This window comes from Diadema setosum, chromosome 4, assembly GCF_964275005.1.
Source record: "Diadema setosum chromosome 4, eeDiaSeto1, whole genome shotgun sequence".
Lineage (NCBI taxonomy): Eukaryota > Metazoa > Echinodermata > Echinoidea > Diadematoida > Diadematidae > Diadema > Diadema setosum.
The window spans coordinates 39575277-39595593 of NC_092688.1; the positions used below are offsets into that span (position 1 = coordinate 39575277).

Here is a 20317-nt window from a genome sequence, read left to right on the forward strand (position 1 = left end):
CCTGGCTGTGGTTCTGAACACAAAAGGGGACTGAAAAAAAATCTTTTACAAATTAGCAGACATAATGCCGATCCTCCAACACTGTCGCTCCGTTACGTCACTAATTCTGCTATCAATAGCGAAAAAAAGAATTGTACTGGTTGCGTGATTATCCACCCCGTGACAGCAGGAAGTTACCTTTCATTGTTCAAGGCTTCGTTGATGCCGGGTTTACTCGGATACAAGGCGTGAACAGTGTCGTCCGAGTTCTTTCATTCGGAATTCCTCAGAATACACAATTCAATAGGCAATTAGCGCTGCTACTTCGCAAAGCTGTTAGCCAAATTCTTTGCAGACTTGACCTCTCACATGTCAGCTACACGTAAGACACGACAAACAACTATCATTACACACATTCTGATTAAAAAAAAAATGAAGAAAAACACTTTTGAGTAGCGACATAGCTTTCTGTCACTTTCTCATAGGTCCTACTTCTAATACACAAATGACAAGAGTCAGAATATCCTCCAAAGGGTACACGAGCTATTTGGGCATTGATAATGTTTGTCGTCCGATTTCTCTTCATGCCGTTGCGGCTCAAACCATCATAAGAAAATAGGGCAATAAGTTTTATTAACCGGGGAAATAAAATTACGCATTACACACATTTGGCTTAAATTATCATGCGAATTGTCGACTTTATAAAGACGAGAATAATTGACAACTTATGCCATGCTATATCTCCAAAGATGAACTTTAAACAGCAAGTCACATACCAGGGAACGACAGTTATACATAATTATTTGAATGAATTCATTAATGAGGCCAATAAAAGTTGTAAAAGTACACACACACATAGAGAGAGGTTTCAAGTTCGATATGTGATCATGTATTAGCTCATTGATAAAGTATCATAAATTTTGCGTGATCATTCGTTGGAATTTTTTTTCAGCGCCATTTGTGCGTCACATCAATCACCACTCCATGAAATGTGCATGTATCAAACGCAACTCGCTGGTCATGCAATCGATAGCCTTGGTCAGCTCACTGTTATTGCGTAATTAAGCCCTCGCCGCCGCCGACGCCGCCGCGCGCACCATGCTTTGTTTTGTCTTCAATGGGGTCAAGAGCAATGCTTCATTAGCATACGCCCTAGCAACGGAGGCGGAGTCTCAATCGGGCAAGAACAATAGGTGCGAAACGCAGCGCAAAGGCGAGCGTTCGAAAAAAATGTAACCGAAAAAAATTGTTTCAGAAAAACTGTGATTTGGGACACTTGTCCTCATTTTTACACGCTGAAATTTTCTGTACAAATAGATAAAACGTCAAGGAATCAAAATCCGTCATGAAAAATTTTCGACCCGAGTAGTGCTTCCCCTTCATTTTCGGCTCATTACGGGAAAAGTCCCCGTGCGACTTATGACTCATTTTGTCGGAGCGCCACACATATTTCGTCGGTCGCATTACGAACCGGCGAATGTTCGAATTTGGGTCAATTTTTCAAAATTCACTTTTTTCCATTTTTTGAATGTCCATACCAAACTCTATCTATCCCCAAAATATCAAATCGCAAAATTCACGAAAACATGTATTTTTGGTAGTGACGAATTTTCAAAATGTCCAAATGCTGCAATTTGTGACATTACGAACCGGCAAATGTTCGTATTCGCCGGTTCGTAAAATCCCTGTTCAGACGGAACACACGTGAGGTATGTGGGGCGAATCGAGGAGCTTGCGAGGCCGCGAGCGAGGGCTCGTCATCACCATCAGTCCCATGCACTCGGAATTGTGCTGGTATGTAACTACTAGGTGCATTTTGTTGCTCATTTGTTATTTAATCTTCTGTTTAAAAACAAAAGTAATGATAATCGGGGCAGGTTAATGTGTAATCATAAAATATTACATCAGAGAAGTAGAATTGCTCGACATTATCATGTAAAAGTAGCTTTCCTGTGTATTTCATTTCCTTGTAGATCCTACACAGTCGGACTCGTAGACTTCTACACCTAGCCACCATTTTGTCGAAGGGGGTCCTTGATTATTCTTGGTCAGAGATATAGCAATCCTCCCATATGTACAACCCGGATGCATTTTTTTTTTAACTAAAGCATAGTAGAATCTATAAACTGAAAAAAAAAATATCGTGTAGCAATTGCATATACCCAGGTAGAACTGAAAATAGGCCCAAAGTAATAAATGATTATCATTGTTTTCAAAGATTCATGTTGTTGCATTAAAAAAAAAATGTATTTAGGCCCTAAGTAAGAATGAAATTGCATGATGAGACTGTTTAGGGTCAGTGTTAAGTCAGTTATAGTTACATATAGCTTCCTTAAGCATGCAAGAATAGCTACTCTGGCCTTTACTGTCTAACTAAAATCCTGCATAAACAGTAAATTTATAGGCTAGATCGAGGTTGTATTCACCGGTACGTTACCGAAGGTACCCGGTACTTATTTTGATTACCGGGACAGATATCAATGAACTTTCAGAAAAATTAAACGAAGTTGATTACCGGTACACGGTACTCACAGTTTTTTTTTTTTTTTTTTTTTTAACACTCATGTACAAGTATAAGCCTATATCCAGGGATTTTTATTCTATATAAGTTAACGCGGTATCCTATTTGTGCCCTGATAACACTGGCATGATTTTCCTTATTTATATCTTAGGGATAATTCTAGGAGCAGCAGGCCACTACAAGCAGGAGCCGAGTCCCCACAAACAAAGGCAGCACCGCTATCATTACAACTGTAGCAGCTAGCATCCCAGGAACATCAGCAGCACCTCTCGGCGCAGGAGCAGCATTAGCAGAGCCTGTAAAGTGCAACTGTAGCAGCTGAACTTCTCCATACAATTGTAGTCGCGAAGCCTCTATGTACTACAGTAGGCCTACCGACAGTACTATTGCAACAGAGCGTCTACGTATGCTACCGTAAAACTGTACATTTGTAGCAGCATGATCCTAACTTACAACTGTAGCAGCTGAGCCTTTCAGACTGTAGCAGCAGAGCCTCTACGTACAACCGCAGAGAGTAGTGGTGATGAGGATGTTTTTCCTTCTGCCTATAATGGTAAGTTTGATTCGTAACAAGTGATTATGGTACCGGTACTTGTGGACCATAAAGTGTACCAGGAACCAGGTATTCACAAACATTTCTCAGTTTACGGTGAATGGGATAGGTCATTTATTACTTTCAGTGGAATAGATGATTGAACAATACGATGTCATTTGACAGAAATCACTGTTTTGATATCTGGGATGTAATGTAGTCATACCTTTTCTGTAATGTCGATCTTATCTAACTCAACTGTCAAGTATCTTATGCAGATATTAACCTGGTGAGGACAGGCTCATGTTGATATTACAAGCTCTTCCCTAGGCACCTGCTTGAGCATACTTGGGGCAAGTTTCTAATGGCCTTACTGTAATTATTTCATACATGTATATCAATGTTGACTGCTACTCAAAGAGAAAAAAAGCTATTAAAAGAGAAAAAAAGCAAGCACTAACACTTCTGTGTATAAGATTGTTAGGTTTTTATGTGAAAAACATCACATTTCTAATCAAAGAATGTGTAGCAGCTATCATTATTTACCTTTGCCAACCCCAAGGTGTAAAAGCTCGACCAATAGCACCTGAATTACTATGCCCTTCAGAGATCGGCAGACTTTGATGACAATTTATTTTGCATTTCAAATAGGTATGCTGGCTGTAGCTATTTTCATTTTGTCTCACAAAATAGGTGATTGTATAGGTGATTGCCTGTAAAGAATTTCCTTATGTTACTTTGTTTTTTCTTCTGAAATTGTGCTTTAGCTCTAAGAAATACTCTTCTTCACATTTTTCAAACCTGCAGGTACTTGTAATGTTTTATCACATAGTGTATGACACAACTGTCAAATTTCTCACTGAAATTGTCCATACAATGTTTTGTGTTTTTGAACCACCGTAGGCATAGATGTTCTTGTCAAGTGGAAGAGGGATGGTTCTATGAATCCTGTTAGCTCAAGTGACCTCTATCATGCTCAACGGACCAAACCGAAACAAGGTTCCTGCGTACATATGAGAAGTGAAAATGGCTGGTGGAAAGGGAGGGTGCTTCAAGTCTTCAACACGCCCATGGATGGACGTAGGATGTCAGATGATGAGGGCATTCCTCTTTCTGCCTGAGGTAATTTGAATACATAGTTACTGATTTGTTCTACATCAATAAGTTTATCAAGATATATTATGTCTTTTTTCATTTTAAAATGATGTAGAGATTTTTATGCATAGTATCATGTAGGTACAATGTACTTTGATTGCATTACCATTTCAATATAAATGTTCAATTCTGTGTAATGAATAAAACAAATGTCATAATTGCAGTTTGTAATGACTGTAGGATGCTGAAGACTGTTAGCTTTCCACTTCCTTTCTTTAAAAGTCTGATATTGATTATTACTTACAATTTATTATGTCAACGTCTCTTCTCAGTCCCAAAACAAAATCAATTACTGATAATTTGCTTTATGTGCATGTAATACACTGTAGATTCTAGTGTCCATGATAGATGTTTGCAAGTATATCTAGTATAAATCTTGTTGATTCTACCCTCAGGATGGTCACATAATTTGTTTCATTGATGCATTGTTTACAACTTCCCCAGCAGTATCGTTACTTGCGACAGCAGTAGCAGAGCCTCAACGTCGATTTGTAACAGCTGAATCCCCAGAAACATCAGCAGCACCGCTTGAATGAAGCAGCAGCAGCAGCAGCAGTGGAGCCTGTACATACAGCCCTAGCAGCTGAGCCTCTAAGTACGACAGCAGTGGTAGAGCCTCTACTTACAACTGTAGCAACTGAGCCTCTACTTACCACTGTAGCAGCAGAGCCTCTACTTGCAACTTTAGCATCTGCACTTCCAGGAACATTAGCAACACTGCTAGAAGCAGCAACAGAAGCAGAGCCTCTACAAACAAGTGTGGTGTCCGCATTCTAAGAAACAACGCAGCAATGTTACCTTTGAAACTGAAGGTAATTCAACTGGAGTTGAGAAGTTCAGGGCATTGTATAACTGTTGTTTGTATTTCTTGCATTATCTGTCTGTGTGGTGCAAATTCCTAAAAAAAAGCAATTATGAGCCAAAACTTCATTTTCCAATAACAAATGTAAAATAATTTAAACATGTGATAAATACTTTGATTATCTTTTTTTTTCTTTTATCCTTCACTCTTGTAAGAAAAAGTTTGTGGCAGGCAACCTGTAAAATTTATAGAAAATAGTTTGTCTTCTGCAAACGATAGTTTTAAAAAAAAGTAAATGAAGTAACAATTATTCAACCAGACTTGGCAGTTTCATCAAATTATGTATTTGTTTTTCTTGCATTAGGTGTACCTGATTTCAATTTGAAAGCAGACTAAGTCCTCCACTCTTATTTCAGATCACAAAGAATACTGAACCTTGCTGGATGATGGAAAACTGTTAAATCTCGAGAAAGCAATGTCCCTGTCAGACATTGAAGAACTGATTTTGATGGTAACCGGACACAGGAAAGCAATAGAAAACTGTTTGTGAAGTGTAATGGAAGTACAGCATATTCATATGCTGTATGTATTCTATACTGCCCTCTATCTAGTCTTGTTGGTATACATCTGGTTGTATTTACATTATTATATGTAGTGCACTAACTGTTGACCAACTTTCCTAAAATAAAGACCATTTAGGCAAACTATTGTACATGTTTCTTGTAAGGAAAGGAAAGGGAATTATTGGTGAATTTCTTGCTCATAATGCCTTGTACAAATATAGACTTGATGCATGATCAAGTTTGTAATACTTTCTGGTAATTATTTTATCTTCATTGTTACATATTTGCTGCATGCTTTCAATAATTTCAACACAGTTTCACACAAATCGACCAATTTTTATCACTTCAGGAGGACCTTATTCAAATATAAAAGAAACAATAGAAATAAAGTGTAGTGTTCCAGTATGTATTCCATTTATTGTCTCTTCATTGCAAATTTAGAAACTACTGCCATTGAGGCTTTTGAGGGAGTGGAAGATAGATGTCAGTGCAAAGCCAGAAGATTTTCATGTGGAAGAATATGTAGGTACTGACATCAGTTTTATTCCTGATAGATCTTCAGTTGTCATGAAAAAATTTATGGAATCTAAAACAGAATTGTCAAAAAAAAAAAGCTGAACAGTGGGGAAGCCTACAAAAAGTCAGAAATATTTGTAGATGGTAGAATACATTTTAACCATCAAAGATGTGATTTAACACGTAACCATAAATCTGTTGGCTATGATTGCCTCAGTGAAAATGGCAGAATGTCTATCAGACAATATTATCATGCCTTGAAAATTCTGGTCCTAGAAAGAGAATGGCTAGCCAGACATGGTATTAACATGTTGTCCCCCGTCCTAAGGACAGCAAAAAGAGACAAATGACGTACACTACTCTCCTCCCAGCAGTCCAGTAGTTGGCAGACTGTTAAAGTTTGTAGACTCGTGTTTATAAACACATTGGGTATCACTTTCATTAATTCAACCCTGGGCAAAATTACCTTGTGAAGTGTGAGGAGAATGGTACACTTGATCATGTTATTGCACTATTTGTGACTAACACGCGTACTACAGTAATACATTAAAGTCAAGGAAATGCAGAACTTCTCACCAATTTACAGGTCAGATTACCTCGTGAAGTGTTGGGAGAATTTTGTATTTTGTACATGTTATTGCACCACTTTTATAGTGGTCAGAACACAATTCTGAAATGCAACAAATGCCTAACTTCTCATTCCAAGTGAGATTACATAGTGAAGTATCATGGAGAATGTCACATTTATTTTGTTTCAATTGTAATATAATGTATTGTGATAATAGTGTGCAATGTAATTATTGTGAGCTGTCGAAAATGCAAAAAAAAAAAAAAAATCACTCTCTGAATTTACAGGTTATATCTGGAAGTTTGAGGAGAATGCTTTGTTTTGTAGTTACTGTATGTAATTATGAACACACATGTGGAATGGTGCATTTTGAATTAATAAAATGCAGAATTCTTCACAAACTTGGGGACTGGTGAATAGAAAACAAAAAAAAAGAACAAAAGAATAGAAAAAAGAGGAGTGAGAGAGACACAGATACCTAGAATTGAGAGAACAAGGTGATTATGACTGCTTTGTAAGAGGGTATGTGTGTGTGTGTGTTTGTTCGAGTGTGTGTACTGGTATGTGCATGTATAGTGTGTGTTTGTGTATGTTTGTGTTTGCATGGCCGTAATTATATTCTCTCAATAATGAATTTACACTTTTTTATAGACAGTGACTACCAGGCGCACTTTTAGTACTCATCCAGTAATCAATAAAAACCCATTGCACAGTTTGATAACATTACTGGCATCAACAATTAATGTGTCGGAAAGTAGGTTGTGTGTGTGGGTTCGAGTGTGTTTACTGGTATATGTGCGTGTATGTGTGTTTGTGTATGTTTGTGTTTGTATGGGTGTAATTATATCCTCTCAATACTGATATTGACTTAACACTTGTACCTGTAATATTTATAGATAGTGACAGGGCTGCCAACATTTGAAACTAGTTGAGAGTGAGACTCCCATAGGCCAATGCTATGATGTAGGAGGCAAAATGAGTGAGATCAATAGAAATGCATGCAAATGAAATAAAGTTTTAGAGTGAGAAAGGACCAAAATGAGTGAGTCTCACTCTCGATGAGTGAGAGTTGGCAGCCCTGCAGTGACTACCAGGCACACTTTAATAGAACGGTACTCATCCAATCAAAAACCCATTGCACAGTTTGATAACATTACTCGCATCAACAATTGATGTGTAAAAGTACAGGTATGTTGTATAGTTTGAGAAAATAACTGTGGTGTTTGTTACACTTTCCTAATATCCATCATTATGATACAACTAACATGAATGAACATGAATGAACATGAATGTATAACAATCCCACTACCTAGAGCGGCGAATGTATACATTACACTGTGCGCGTACCACCTAAGCGTGTGGAATGTGTGATGATACGCGCCATTTTATGTTACATTTGCCGGTTCGTAATGCGCACTCGCTACGTCCACACGTATTGAGCATGGGCTTTACGAACCGGCAAATGTAAACATTTGCCGGTTCGTAATGCCCTCTCTTTAGTACACGATATACGTAAAACGCTGAAATGGGGGGTTTTACGAACCGGCAAACGCACTTTGCATCACTACCACAGAGCCCCAGGTGCTGCTACAAAATAATATTTAGTATCAAACAAAGCAGAAAATTCCGCTTTCATCACTCTCTTAATATTATCATCAATGTGCGGTTATAAGACACGTTTTTATACGTTTAAAGAAGTCCCGAATCTTTAAACGCGATTATCTCGTAATCGTGTTTCCGCGCAAATTCGAACATTCGCCGGTTCGTAATGCGACCGACGATTTGATAGAACATTTATGAGGTCTTCCGGTCTTCAGGCGAAATACTGGAATCTATGCGATGAGAAGAAAGATTGAAAGGGAGAGAAAGAGAGAGGGAGAAAAATAGGATGGTCTTCTAAATGTTGTTTGATGAATGTATATATATATATATATATATATATATTATATATGTATATATATATATATTTATATATATACATATATATATTATATATATATATATATATTTATATATATATATATATATTTATATTTATATATATATATATATATATATATATATATATATATATATAATGCACGCAAAGCATCATCGAGAAGTGATCTTCACTAATGATACTATTCAATCAAAGAATTGGATAACTGGAAAGAGAGGGAGAGAGATCAAAGAGGGTGGGGGAGAAATATGATGGTCTTCTAAATTCTTTTTGATGGATGGTAATCCGATCACACTTTAGCAATCGAAATGTAATGTTACATCCGGTCAGGTTTGCCTATCTACGTTATGGCAATATCTTTTTAGATTGTATATACGGGCAAAATATCTGTATCTGTTGGCACCACCTGAGGTGGCAAAACCTTTTTGGTGTCAGTTTGTTTGTCGGGCAGAGATATGCTTATCAAGCTATGATAGCATTTCCAAATGAGTAGCTTAGTCATAAAAAATGATTTTTTAAAACCAATTTGGTCTCGTTTGTATATCGCTATACTTCTGAATCGAAACTAACCGCTATACAAAGACGAGCACTGTCTTCCTTACGTCCACAGGTGTTCTGTTGTAAACGCGATGCGCTTAGTCTTTATTCAAGGCAGCGAAGGGAATATCCAAAGGGTTATGATGTCCACAGCTGTCACGCGGTGCGCTTAGTCTTTATCTGGACCAATGTACCGTTATCATATCTAAAGTTCCTCATAAAATGGATCATCTATACTATTTTTATACTACCCTCTAAACAAAAAAATCAATTTTAAACAAAAATCACTCTGTTTATTTACAATATTATTCATTATAATGTATTGTAGTGTACCGGTACATTGTTTTTGCATTATCCTTTTTTGTTGGATGAAAATAAAGCGACATCGGCGTGGTGTTAGCGTTTTCACACTTGCGTTTTTGCCGGAAAATAATAAATAATTGCAAAATACGGTAAAATTCAAGAGGAATCTTTTTTTTTTTTGGTTGTTGTTGTTGTTTTCAGATAAAAGGATATACACGTTGTACACTGTATCATAAGATTTGGATATTCCCTTCGCCGTCTAGAATGAAGACTAAGCGCACCGCGTTTACAGCAGAATACCTGTGAACATACCATAGAGCTGCATTTTGCATAGAGCTGCATTTTGCAGCTCTACGGAACATACAGAAAACAGCGCTCCTCTTTGTATAGCGGTTAGTTTCGATTCAGAAGTATAGGGATATAACAACGAGACCAAATTGGTTAAAAATTCATTTATTATGACTAAGCTACTCATTTGGAAATGCTGTCATAGCTTGACAAGCATATCTATGCCCGACAAACAAAATGACACCAAAAAGGTTTTGCCACCTCAGGTGGTACCAATATCTGGCCTGGCCCATGGACTACTAGAATGCCAATCGAGAACTTACTTTCGTCTCTATATGAGAGAGTGGTTTTGGGGTGTTTTTTTGTTTTTTTGTTTTTTTTTTTTCAAACAGAGTCGAAGGTGAGCATTTTCGAGTTCGTCAGAGAAGTTCACTCAATTTAGCAACAAAAGGATTGCCACCTGGAAGATGAGGAAGTTGGCATGACCATGGAAGAATGGTGAACACGTGCCACACAGGCTTAAAGGCTTAACGGTGACTTAGTTGCCGCAAGTTTTTAACTCACAAACAATAGGAAACAGTAGAAAGAAAGGCACGCAATGCGTATTACAACAAGCGTCTTTTAGCGAGGGCCTTGATCGCTTCCATTCTCCTCCCATGTTGTTGTCAATGGAAACTAAAGGAGATGCGTTTAGCAAGTACCAATACCTATAGTCCATGGGCCAAGAGCCGAAAAATGGGTTGGTAGTACCACTCGAGGTGGCAAAACCTTTTTGGTGTCATTTTGTTTGTCGGACATAGATACGCTTATCAAGCTATGATAGCATTTCCAAATGAGTAGCTTAGTCATAATAAATGAATTTTTAACCAATTTGGTCTCGTTTTTAAATCCCTATACTTCTGAATCGAAACTAACGCTATACAAAGAAGAGCATTGCGGTACGCGGTACGCTTAGTCTTTATTCAAGGCAGCAAAGGGAATATCCAAAGGGTTATGATGTCCACAGCTGTCACGCGGTGCGCTTAGTCTTTATCTAGAACAATGTACCGTTATCATATGTAAAGTTCCTAATAAAAGGGAGTATCTATACTGTTTTTATACCACCCTCTCAACAAATACATCAGTTATAAACAAAAATCACTCTGCTCATTTACAACATTATTAACTATAATGTATTGTAGTGTACCGGTACATTGTTTTTGCATAATCTTTCATTGCTGAATGGAAATAAATCGACATTGGCATGGTATTAGCGTTTTCACCGTAGCGTTTTCAGCGGAAAATAATAAATAATTGAAAAATACGCTAAAATTCACGAGAAATTGCTTTGTTGTTGTTGTTGTTTTCAGATAAAGGGATATACACTGTATTATTAGCTTTGGATATTCCCTTCGCCGTCTTGAATATTAAACTAAGCGCCGTGGACATCATAACCCTTGGATATTCCCTTCGCTGCCTTGAATAAAGACTAAGCGCACTGCGTTTACAACAGAACACCTGTGAACATACAGAAGACATCGCTCTTCTTTGTTTAGCGGTTGGTCTCGATTCAGAAGTAGAGGGATATAACAACGAGACCAAATTGGTTTAAAATTCATTTACTATGACTAAGCTACTCATTTGGAAATGCTATCATAGCTTGATAGGCATATCTATGCCCGACAAACAAAATGACACCAAAAAGGTATTGCCACCTCAGATGGTACCAATATCTGGCCTGGCCCATGGACTACTAGAGTGAAAAGAACCTGAGAACCCATTGTAGGCGGGGATTCAAAAGACAGCATCAGTAGAGAAAGTTAATGAAGTTAATTAACGATAGTCGTCTTTTCAGATCGTGTTCTTTGTGTGTACTAAAACCCCTCTAATAATGCACATGGTCGTAATGTTGCAGAGCATCAACGACTGCTTTCGTGCCTGCTCTGCTGCAGCTGTATACAGCCGTAACATTCTGACTTCCCGCCATATTAGGCACATTTCCCTTACAGGCGTTGCGTCCACATTATTTATCGCTTTTATCGCGCTTGCCAAAACTGCACATAATTTATACTATACGTATCAGAAGCAAATGTTGATGTATAGGCCTGAGAGCTTCATGTTGTTTTTTTATAATTATGATTGTATCATATTGATTTAAAATTATAGTACTTCTTATTCTCGGTCACTTTTGTGATACCATATCATATAAAGAACCATTAACTTGTAGCTTAAACCTATCTTCATTTATTTATTTATTTATTTTTTTTTTTTTTACAGAACACCACATTTACAGTTGTAATCTTTCTGCATTTGAGAAGTTGAGTATAGACCAATAATCATATTTACAATTATATTCGGAATTAATACTTGAAAGGCCGTCCTCGTTTCGTTTTGTATTCACAAATCTTATACTGAAATAAGTGATTGCTTGATTACTTTCGGGTAAAGGAACCACCGGAAAAGGAACGCATTTATCTGTTTATTTTTTTTTTTCTTAACGAACCTAAGCTAATAGCGAACCATATAAATTTTGTGATCTATGAACCTTCAGAGTAATCAATAACCCCCCCCCCCCAACAAAAGGAAGCATATCATTGTCATACGTTGTCAATAGTGATAAAAGGCCAGTTTTTATTTCGTAGTGCGTCTCAGTACTCCTGTGTTTATTTTTAAGGATGTGGCTTCTCTTTATGATTGCGATTGATGTTCAACTATTTCTTTCCCGTAAGCTTGAAAAAGAAGAAGCTAAAATTCAGGTGGGGAGACGAGTTTTCTTCCATAAGATACAATCATTAAGGCATACATTTATTTCCAAAAGTTGTGTGATTGCTTATGCGCTAAAGAATTTTGTCCATTACATGTATCAGGCACTAAACAAAACGGTTGAAATCTGCTGAAAATTGAACTTCGTTTTCTTTCTTCTTTTTTTTTGTGTAATTTCATTTCCATTTCAAGCGGGGATAGACGACTAGAAATTAGTTTGTCTATACTGGTGGGAGACATTAGTGTTCCAGTACATACTCCGCATTTAAATAGTTGTCATATTTTCGTAGTCATAATCAAATAATGGACACGTGATATATTATAAAAATGAAAATACAAAACAACGAACAAGTCATATTATGTACAAACATTATTAGCTTCAATGAATTATACTTACCTGAAATATTCTGCATAAAAAAAAAAAAACACGCGTGCCAATTAAACAATATCAAATTAAACAATATCATAGAATTAAACGAACACACAGCAATATCATGCACGGCATATCAAATCAAGTTCAGTTGGTGAGAAAGCAAATTGAAGTTATAAGGTTGACTTATTTACGTTTTCCTTTCTATTTATGAAAACAGAATTACATTGTATATCTATTGACGCGGATTGTCTCTGTTGCAAACTATTGCCAAAGATAGCATTGTTAATCTTCTGAGCAAATCCGAATCCTCAAAGTACTGTAATTTTTGCTTGATAATGTAATAACCCATACAACTTTATAAAGGACTCGCAAATTTAAAGTTTCAAAGCGAATACTAAAACATTACATTGTACACGGTTTATTTACAACAAAAAAGAATCATTTGAATGCGTTGTGTTAGGATTTAATACCATCAATCTGCCTTTTATTTACCGTATGTAAAGCGCACAAAAACGTAACCGACTTTACCGAATACAGTGGAATGCCTTGTACGGCGTGATATTATCATTAGAAGTATATCCCATTCATTTTCCTTTACTTTGCTTGAAGCAGTAGTCAAACCATGTGTCATTTTCGAAGCGACATCACTTGGGAATTAGAATGTATGGAGATGATCGTTACTCGTGTATTTCGCGCTATTATTATAGCATTTGCATTTTCCAACTGTTATTGACAGTATTTTGTTACTGTATGCTTACGATTACGAATGTCGGTTATGAATTCAAAAGACTAGTTCATCAATCGAACTATAAAGGTAATAGTTGTGTTGAAAGTAGTTCGGTACAAGTTCAAAACGCAATCGAAGTCATCGTCACAGGGTGAACTAATAGCTCTAAAATACTTGTTTAGGCCGTAAAGATTGCCGTATGCAATCTTTGTAGAAAGTTTTGACTGAGGCGATCTTTTGAGTATTTTGAGAAATTACATGAATATATTTTTTTTTAATTATGTATAGAATTAGTTTGATTTTGACTATGAGAATAAAAAGGCGCGGTTACCTCAATCATGTCGTAGTTCGATTAGGCATGATGGGTCCATTATAAAGTGAATTCATGACTTGTTGAGAGAGAGCGAGAAGAGAGAGAGAGAGAGAGAGGCCAAGCAAGAGGCAATAGGCTACTTGTACATAATGCCCACCGACAGACACAAGCACAGTATATCACAGCTAGTAGACGCTTATAATTGACCATGTCAGTTACGCTGGGGTCGCTCATAACACACAAAGGGCATCCATGGAACACGTCAATTTCTATATGTGGGACAGTACAATATTTTTGCGATTTCGTGCCGAGTAAAGGAATGATATCCTTATGATTTCAGCTGGCGCGCGCTGCTGACCCATCTAATCATCACGTTACACCTTAGGTATCATCTTATAGCTGGATAATACTTTTCCTTTTACATGGTATGCGTTCGTTAGTGCCCTACAATGAAAAAGAAGACTCTTAGGGGAATTTTAGACGAGTATGTGAACCCATTATTTCCGGGATATCGGTAATGAATTAGCCATGCACGAAGTCGATGACCTTTCATGTCGCTCTTGGAAAATTTAAACAATATTGCATTCAGGTTTTAGCCTTAACCTGTCAAAAAAAAAAAAAAAAAATCATGTGAAAACGTTATTCAGTGATCATGATCTGAGGGGTCAACTCGATGTCACCCGTGCGAGAACTTGGATATTCTAGACGAGGTTTTTCGGCTTGCCGACTGACTGGCAATGCGCAAGCAAGGGTTTGAAGCTCCTTGGCGCAAGTAACAAGCCTTGTATTGTCGGGAATCGTCTCATTTCACGCTTGCACTGAAACTGTCGGCCGGGGAATGGCGCATGGACTCGCACGCGGTATACACCTGATACACACGTACCGTGTAAGCACAGCGGGAACCAGGGAGGTGAGATGGGATCATGCGGGAACCAAGCACTGGCGGCACGGGGCCGTGCGAAATCGCACCCCAAAGCCGCACGGGTCCGTGCGCCCGACCCGCACGGGCCCGTGCGCCAGACCCGCACGGGTCCGTGCGACAGCGTGCGAGGGAGTATGGATCCGCACGCAGGCGTGCGGATCTGCACGGGGGCGTGCAGATCCGCACGGAGGTGCACGACTACGCACGGGCGCGTACAGGGGCGCACGGAGCCATACGCTCCCGTGCGAGATCGCACGAACCTGCACGCAGCCGCAAGAAGCAGCCCCGTGCGCAGTGCGTGCGGGAGTAACATAACATAATGGTCTGACTGTACTTCTTTTTCTCTTGCTTGATATCCTCTTTAACATGCAGATAACAGCTATCAGTCTTTCACTCAGATTCTTTTTAAAACCTCATAATAACCTGTCATGTTTTTAGCTGACAAAAAACACAATTTCCTAATTTGTATGAGGTAGTGCTAGGATCACAACATTCAGGCTCACATTACCTTTATGTGACTCTAGTAAATTCCAGTTGGAATAAGTTGCATTAGATTTACACGGAGAAATGGTTTCAGGTATGATATGCATCCATTATTACACTCAGTAGTGCATGTCATCTCATAGTTTTGGACATATCATCTCCACATCTATAAAGTAAAGAACAGGTATTTAAAATATTATCTTATTACCAATGGTTTTGATTTGCTATTTAAGCAATTTGAGGCTTCATTTTGTCACAGCTCTTCAATCTTAAGGCTCTCTGTCCATGTTTCTGGCATGGTAGACATGCTGCATGTTCTGCAGCTTGTTAAGACATTATTATCACAATTTTTGCAACTGTAATCAGGCTGTTTGTTATTTCTTTTCCTATATTTAAAGAGAGTTTCAGATTATTTGTCTAATCTTCATACCCAATTCTCAAAGTATTCATTCATTGGAACATCTGCATCTTCAACACTATTATGATACATATTTAAAAGGCTATTTCTAATCCTAAATTCAAAGATGTCCTAGATAGAGAAATTGAAATGTAGCATAATTCTGCCTTTTTGCAGTGACTTTAGCAAATTCAGGGTTTAAGTGTTCTATGCAAATTTAGAGCAATGTACACCTTTGACACTTAAACCTATGTAGGCTGAGAACATTGACGTTCTATTTATTGGTTTTTCAGTTCTGACTCACAATACACTACGTCTCGCTGATAATCCTTCCCCTGTTCCAATTCATTTGGTTTCGCCAAACAGTACCAGGTACTCTACAAGCTATAGCGTGTATAGGAAATATAGGTTTAGATATCTAGCATTATCATAGCACATTTGAGACCTAGATCTAGTCCAAGATGTAGACTCTTGACCTTTCTTTGCTTGCTCTGTTACTGACACTAATTGTCATCCAGTGATGAACTACATGTACTACTGTCATGGCCTACCAGTATTCTAGTACCAACAATAGGAAAGCCCAGTTCACTTACTATAAAGGTCAGGAAAGCACCGCCTTTTCATCGTTTGCAGACTAATGATACACGTGTTGCAGATCTTCGAAATGTAGAGATCAATTGCATGCAACGAATAAAATGTATATACAACATACAAATATATGTATGCAATCACTATGGCCTATGCACGCACTGCATGTACAATTTTGTATCAATACAGTTTCTTGTACATGAGCTTGCTCCACATGCATGGTAACACAGTTGAACTGTAGGATGTTGGATACAGTTGTAATTATTTCTGCAACTTGAGGAGTTTATGTTACTTATATAGTTGTATTGTCTGCATTTTTGTTTGTATGCAAAACAACTTGAAAGGTTGAAAACACATTTGGATGAAACTTGATTGAAAAGATGATAATAACACAATTACATTTCAAGAACAGATGATTAATATAAATTTTGGTAGTGATCCGGGAATTTTTATGTAATTTTGATGATTTTACGGTATACTTGTTACGGTATACTTGCCTGGGGCAACTGTGCCAAATTACACATTGATAAAATTTTCAAACTACAAAAACGGGCTATTCGTTCAGTTAATCTAGCCGATTTTTATTGTCACACGAATCATTTTTTCTTTGAGAACAGACTCCTTAAGGTTGCTGACTTGTTCTTATATAACTTAGGCACATTTATGTTTCAGTTATCAGCCAACGGCTTGCCTGACGTATTTACCCACATGTTTCAGAAAAACTATGCCGTCCATGCTTACCCAACAAGACAAAGAGATTCATTTCACCTTCCACGTACTCGTACACTCCTTGCTCAAAAAACAATTGTTTTTACCGGACCTAAATTCTGGAATGATCTTCCCACCGATTTAATCAATTGCTCTAGTATGTTTATATTCAAACAAAGATTGAAATCAAAGTTAATAAATGAATATAACCTGCCTGATTAGAATTTAACTTTGATATGTTATCTGCAGTATCCTTATTTAATGTATGATGAACCAACCTGCAGTTTATGATTGTTTGCTTCTGGTTAATGCTCCCATTATATAATCACTGCATCCGTACCAGTAGTAACATATTGAACTCGTTATGAATTTGATTCTAGATATGTGTGTGTATATACTTGTGTATCTATATGCTATATTAACTTTTTTACCCTGTCGTTATTCCTTAGGTTCTTGTTTCTTTTTTCCTTTTCTTTTTCATATCTTTTATTTTCTTTTTCCTTTGTACCTTGATAATTAAGTTTTTACATAGTTTCGTCATTATTACTTTGTGTCCTATCTCCATTGAATGCATATCAAATTTACACTGGTATATTTTCTTGGAACCTGCGTTTACAAGCTGTACTTTTGCGGTTCCATCATATTTCACAAGTTATAGAGAATTGTCTTATGTACATTATATACGCTGATACACTTTCCGTCCATGACCCGATTTATAACATATTTTGTATCTTGCTTGGTTTGTATTCTTTTTAGTGTATTTCGATGAAATGTATCTCAAGTGAAATATAAAAATAAATATGCTGGAACTCTTTACTGTGTCTCGAGTGTAAGACCGGTGCAGTTTCAGTTATTCAATTCAATTCAATTCAATTTTTATCTTATGGCAGATGAGATCAATGAAATTGGGAGTTCAAGCTGCATGATTTTGAGGTTTGCATACATGCACGAAAGGTAAAAGCATGTGCTCAAGGTAGGATAAGGTGCTACCACACAGCTGGAAGTTGATGGCATTTAAAAGCAAAAGGCTTTTATAAGGGAAATTTGGCAGTTTTTAGAATGTGTGGACGGGTGGAAATGAGCTGCTTGACAAAGGTCTGCACTGTCTGAGTATGTTTCTAGTGTAGATATCAATAACTCCATTCTTTTTTGGGAGGGAGTGGGGTGGGGCATGTGGATATATAGATATATGCACACACACTCACAATGCTTCTGTTGTTATAACTCCATCTTACTTCAAGAAGTTCCATTTTTTACTTTTTATTACATGCTCCTTCATACCTCTCCAAACCGTATATGCCCTTCACACTCAAAGGAGGGGGGGGGGGGAGTAGCAAAGGTAGGGGATATGTTGATAACTCTTTCTAAGTGAGATATTTTGTCAGCTTTTATTTTTCTTTTTTGCACACCCATAGTGGGGCCTACTTTCCTCGGCCAAATTCGATCCATGGGTGCTGTTGGTTAAATCAAACCCACGAAGGGGCGTTATGGGGGGGGGGGGCTGAGGAGATCTGGCAACCCCTTTCCCGACCAGATATTGTGTCAGTTTTTATGTTTTTTTTTATTATGTACACCCTGTGGTCCATGGGCTCCATGGGGTAAATTACACCCGCCGGGGGGGGGGGGGGTCCCTGGGGGACGACCCCGCCCTCAGGTATCAGGCTGACGCCCAGTTTTGTAATGAGGGGGTGGCCCCAGTAACTTTGAGGGGTCAAACCTTTTGGGCTTGATGGGGTAAATTGACCAGCAGCCAGCTCCTGGTCTAATTGACAACTTTTCACAAACCTGATACAGGCAGAAGAGTGATTTCTACGGACGACGTTCCATTCACTGAGTCACCGGTAGCTATACACGCGAAGGTTTGTTCTGTCCCGTGATTGGCTGAAATACTGATTTTCTCGAACCTCTCGTATGTGTTGTCAGATAGTGTTGTCTGTAGCCAAGCCACGGAATGTAGTGACTCTCCAGACTCGTCGGTCCACATCAGAAAAATATCAGGTTTGAATCCACTCACGACACACGTAAGTATGATGGAAGTAGCGTTGGAGGGAGTTTGGTACGTACATCGGTTTTGACTGGACTGACTCTTATTGACGCATTCCTCGATTATATGTTTTGATGCCATCGCTAGGGAAACAAAAAATTCACTAGATGGAACAGACTTTGTACTAAAACGATATATATATATATATATATATATATATATATATATATACATATATATGTATATATATATATATGTATATGTGTGTGTGTGTGACCGTGCACCTCAAAACGAACATAAAGTCGCACACACTGATTTTGCGTGAGGACTGAAAATAAGTGAAATGGGTCAACCTAGCCGAACTTGACTTTTTCATTTTTCTGGAAGAGTGGGTCTTCTTTTACATTATGGTAAAATTTGGTATCATAAAACGGGCAGGAAAGTGTGTGTGTTTTTTTTTTTTAGCAGTTTGTCTCGAACATTTTTGGTAGAATACTGTGATTAGGTGTGTCTTTAATATCCCTTTTTCATTTCTGAAAAACCTTGTTCACACTCTTCATTTTCAACTCTAATAACTTTTGAAAGGATAATGCTGCTGCTTTGAAAGTTGGCATTAATTATGGGCTGAATGTGTTAATGAGGCATGCTTAATTTCAGTTTAATCTGATAATCCCTTCATTGTTGTTACTCTAGTAGTTTACTTCCTGTTTTTTTTTTTTTTTGTTCCATTCATCGCACAGCCAGCATGGTTTGGTAAAGATTAAGCGCTTGAATAGACACTGTATTTGTAAGAGCCTCTTTTCTCAGTTCACACTTTTCCTGAGTTTGTGCCTTCTTTCCAATATTTAGATAAGTTAGGAGAGTTCATTTGATTTGAGTTATACATCATTTTAAAGCTTAAAGTCTGCTCTTTCAGAATGTGGTCTTAACTAAAAATTCCTGTCTGGCGACTTTTTGTTTGTTTTGAGGTGCAGGGTCATATATATGTATGTGTATATATATATATATATATATGTAATATATATAATTATTTTTATGATTATTATCTAAATGTGACCCGCAACAACGGTTTCAGGCAAAAGTCGCAATAGCAAATATTATTCCCTCCCAGGCGGGGTAAAAAGATTTTACCATTATTTTTTTTTTTTTTTGTGATTTGGGGTTTTTGCAGAAATAGAATCTTTGATATGTTTTCTACATCTACACTAAATTTCGTGGCATAAGTTTTTCCTATCGAAAATAGAATTTTAAGCGCCCTATGTTGGATCTCATTCGTCAGTTTCGATCTTCTTTTGAACGCCGCGCCAATATGCCCAGTGTTGCTACGGCGCGGCATCTCGCGTGCGATTGGCCAGTGGTGCGTCGCACGTATTCATA

The 20317-nt window shown here is 37.7% G+C and overlaps 1 protein-coding gene and 1 long non-coding RNA gene across 2 annotated transcripts in view; one reads left to right on the forward strand and one right to left on the reverse strand.

Moving 5' to 3' along the window:
• The window catches only part of LOC140227861 (uncharacterized), a 170562-nt gene extending 151481 nt beyond the window's left edge, over nucleotides 1–19081 (reverse strand). Inside the window, exon 1 of the mRNA XM_072308251.1 lies at nucleotides 18742–19081. Within this exon, the coding sequence (XP_072164352.1) occupies nucleotides 18742–19081 (340 nt within the window). The remainder of the gene's footprint in view (nucleotides 1–18741) is intronic.
• On the forward strand, nucleotides 2669–4885 carry LOC140227240 (uncharacterized). The gene is made up of 3 exons (XR_011901027.1): nucleotides 2669–3053; nucleotides 3936–4154; nucleotides 4635–4885. It is a non-coding gene; the product is annotated as an uncharacterized lncRNA (long non-coding RNA).
• Nucleotides 19082–20317: the final 1236 nt, after the last annotated feature.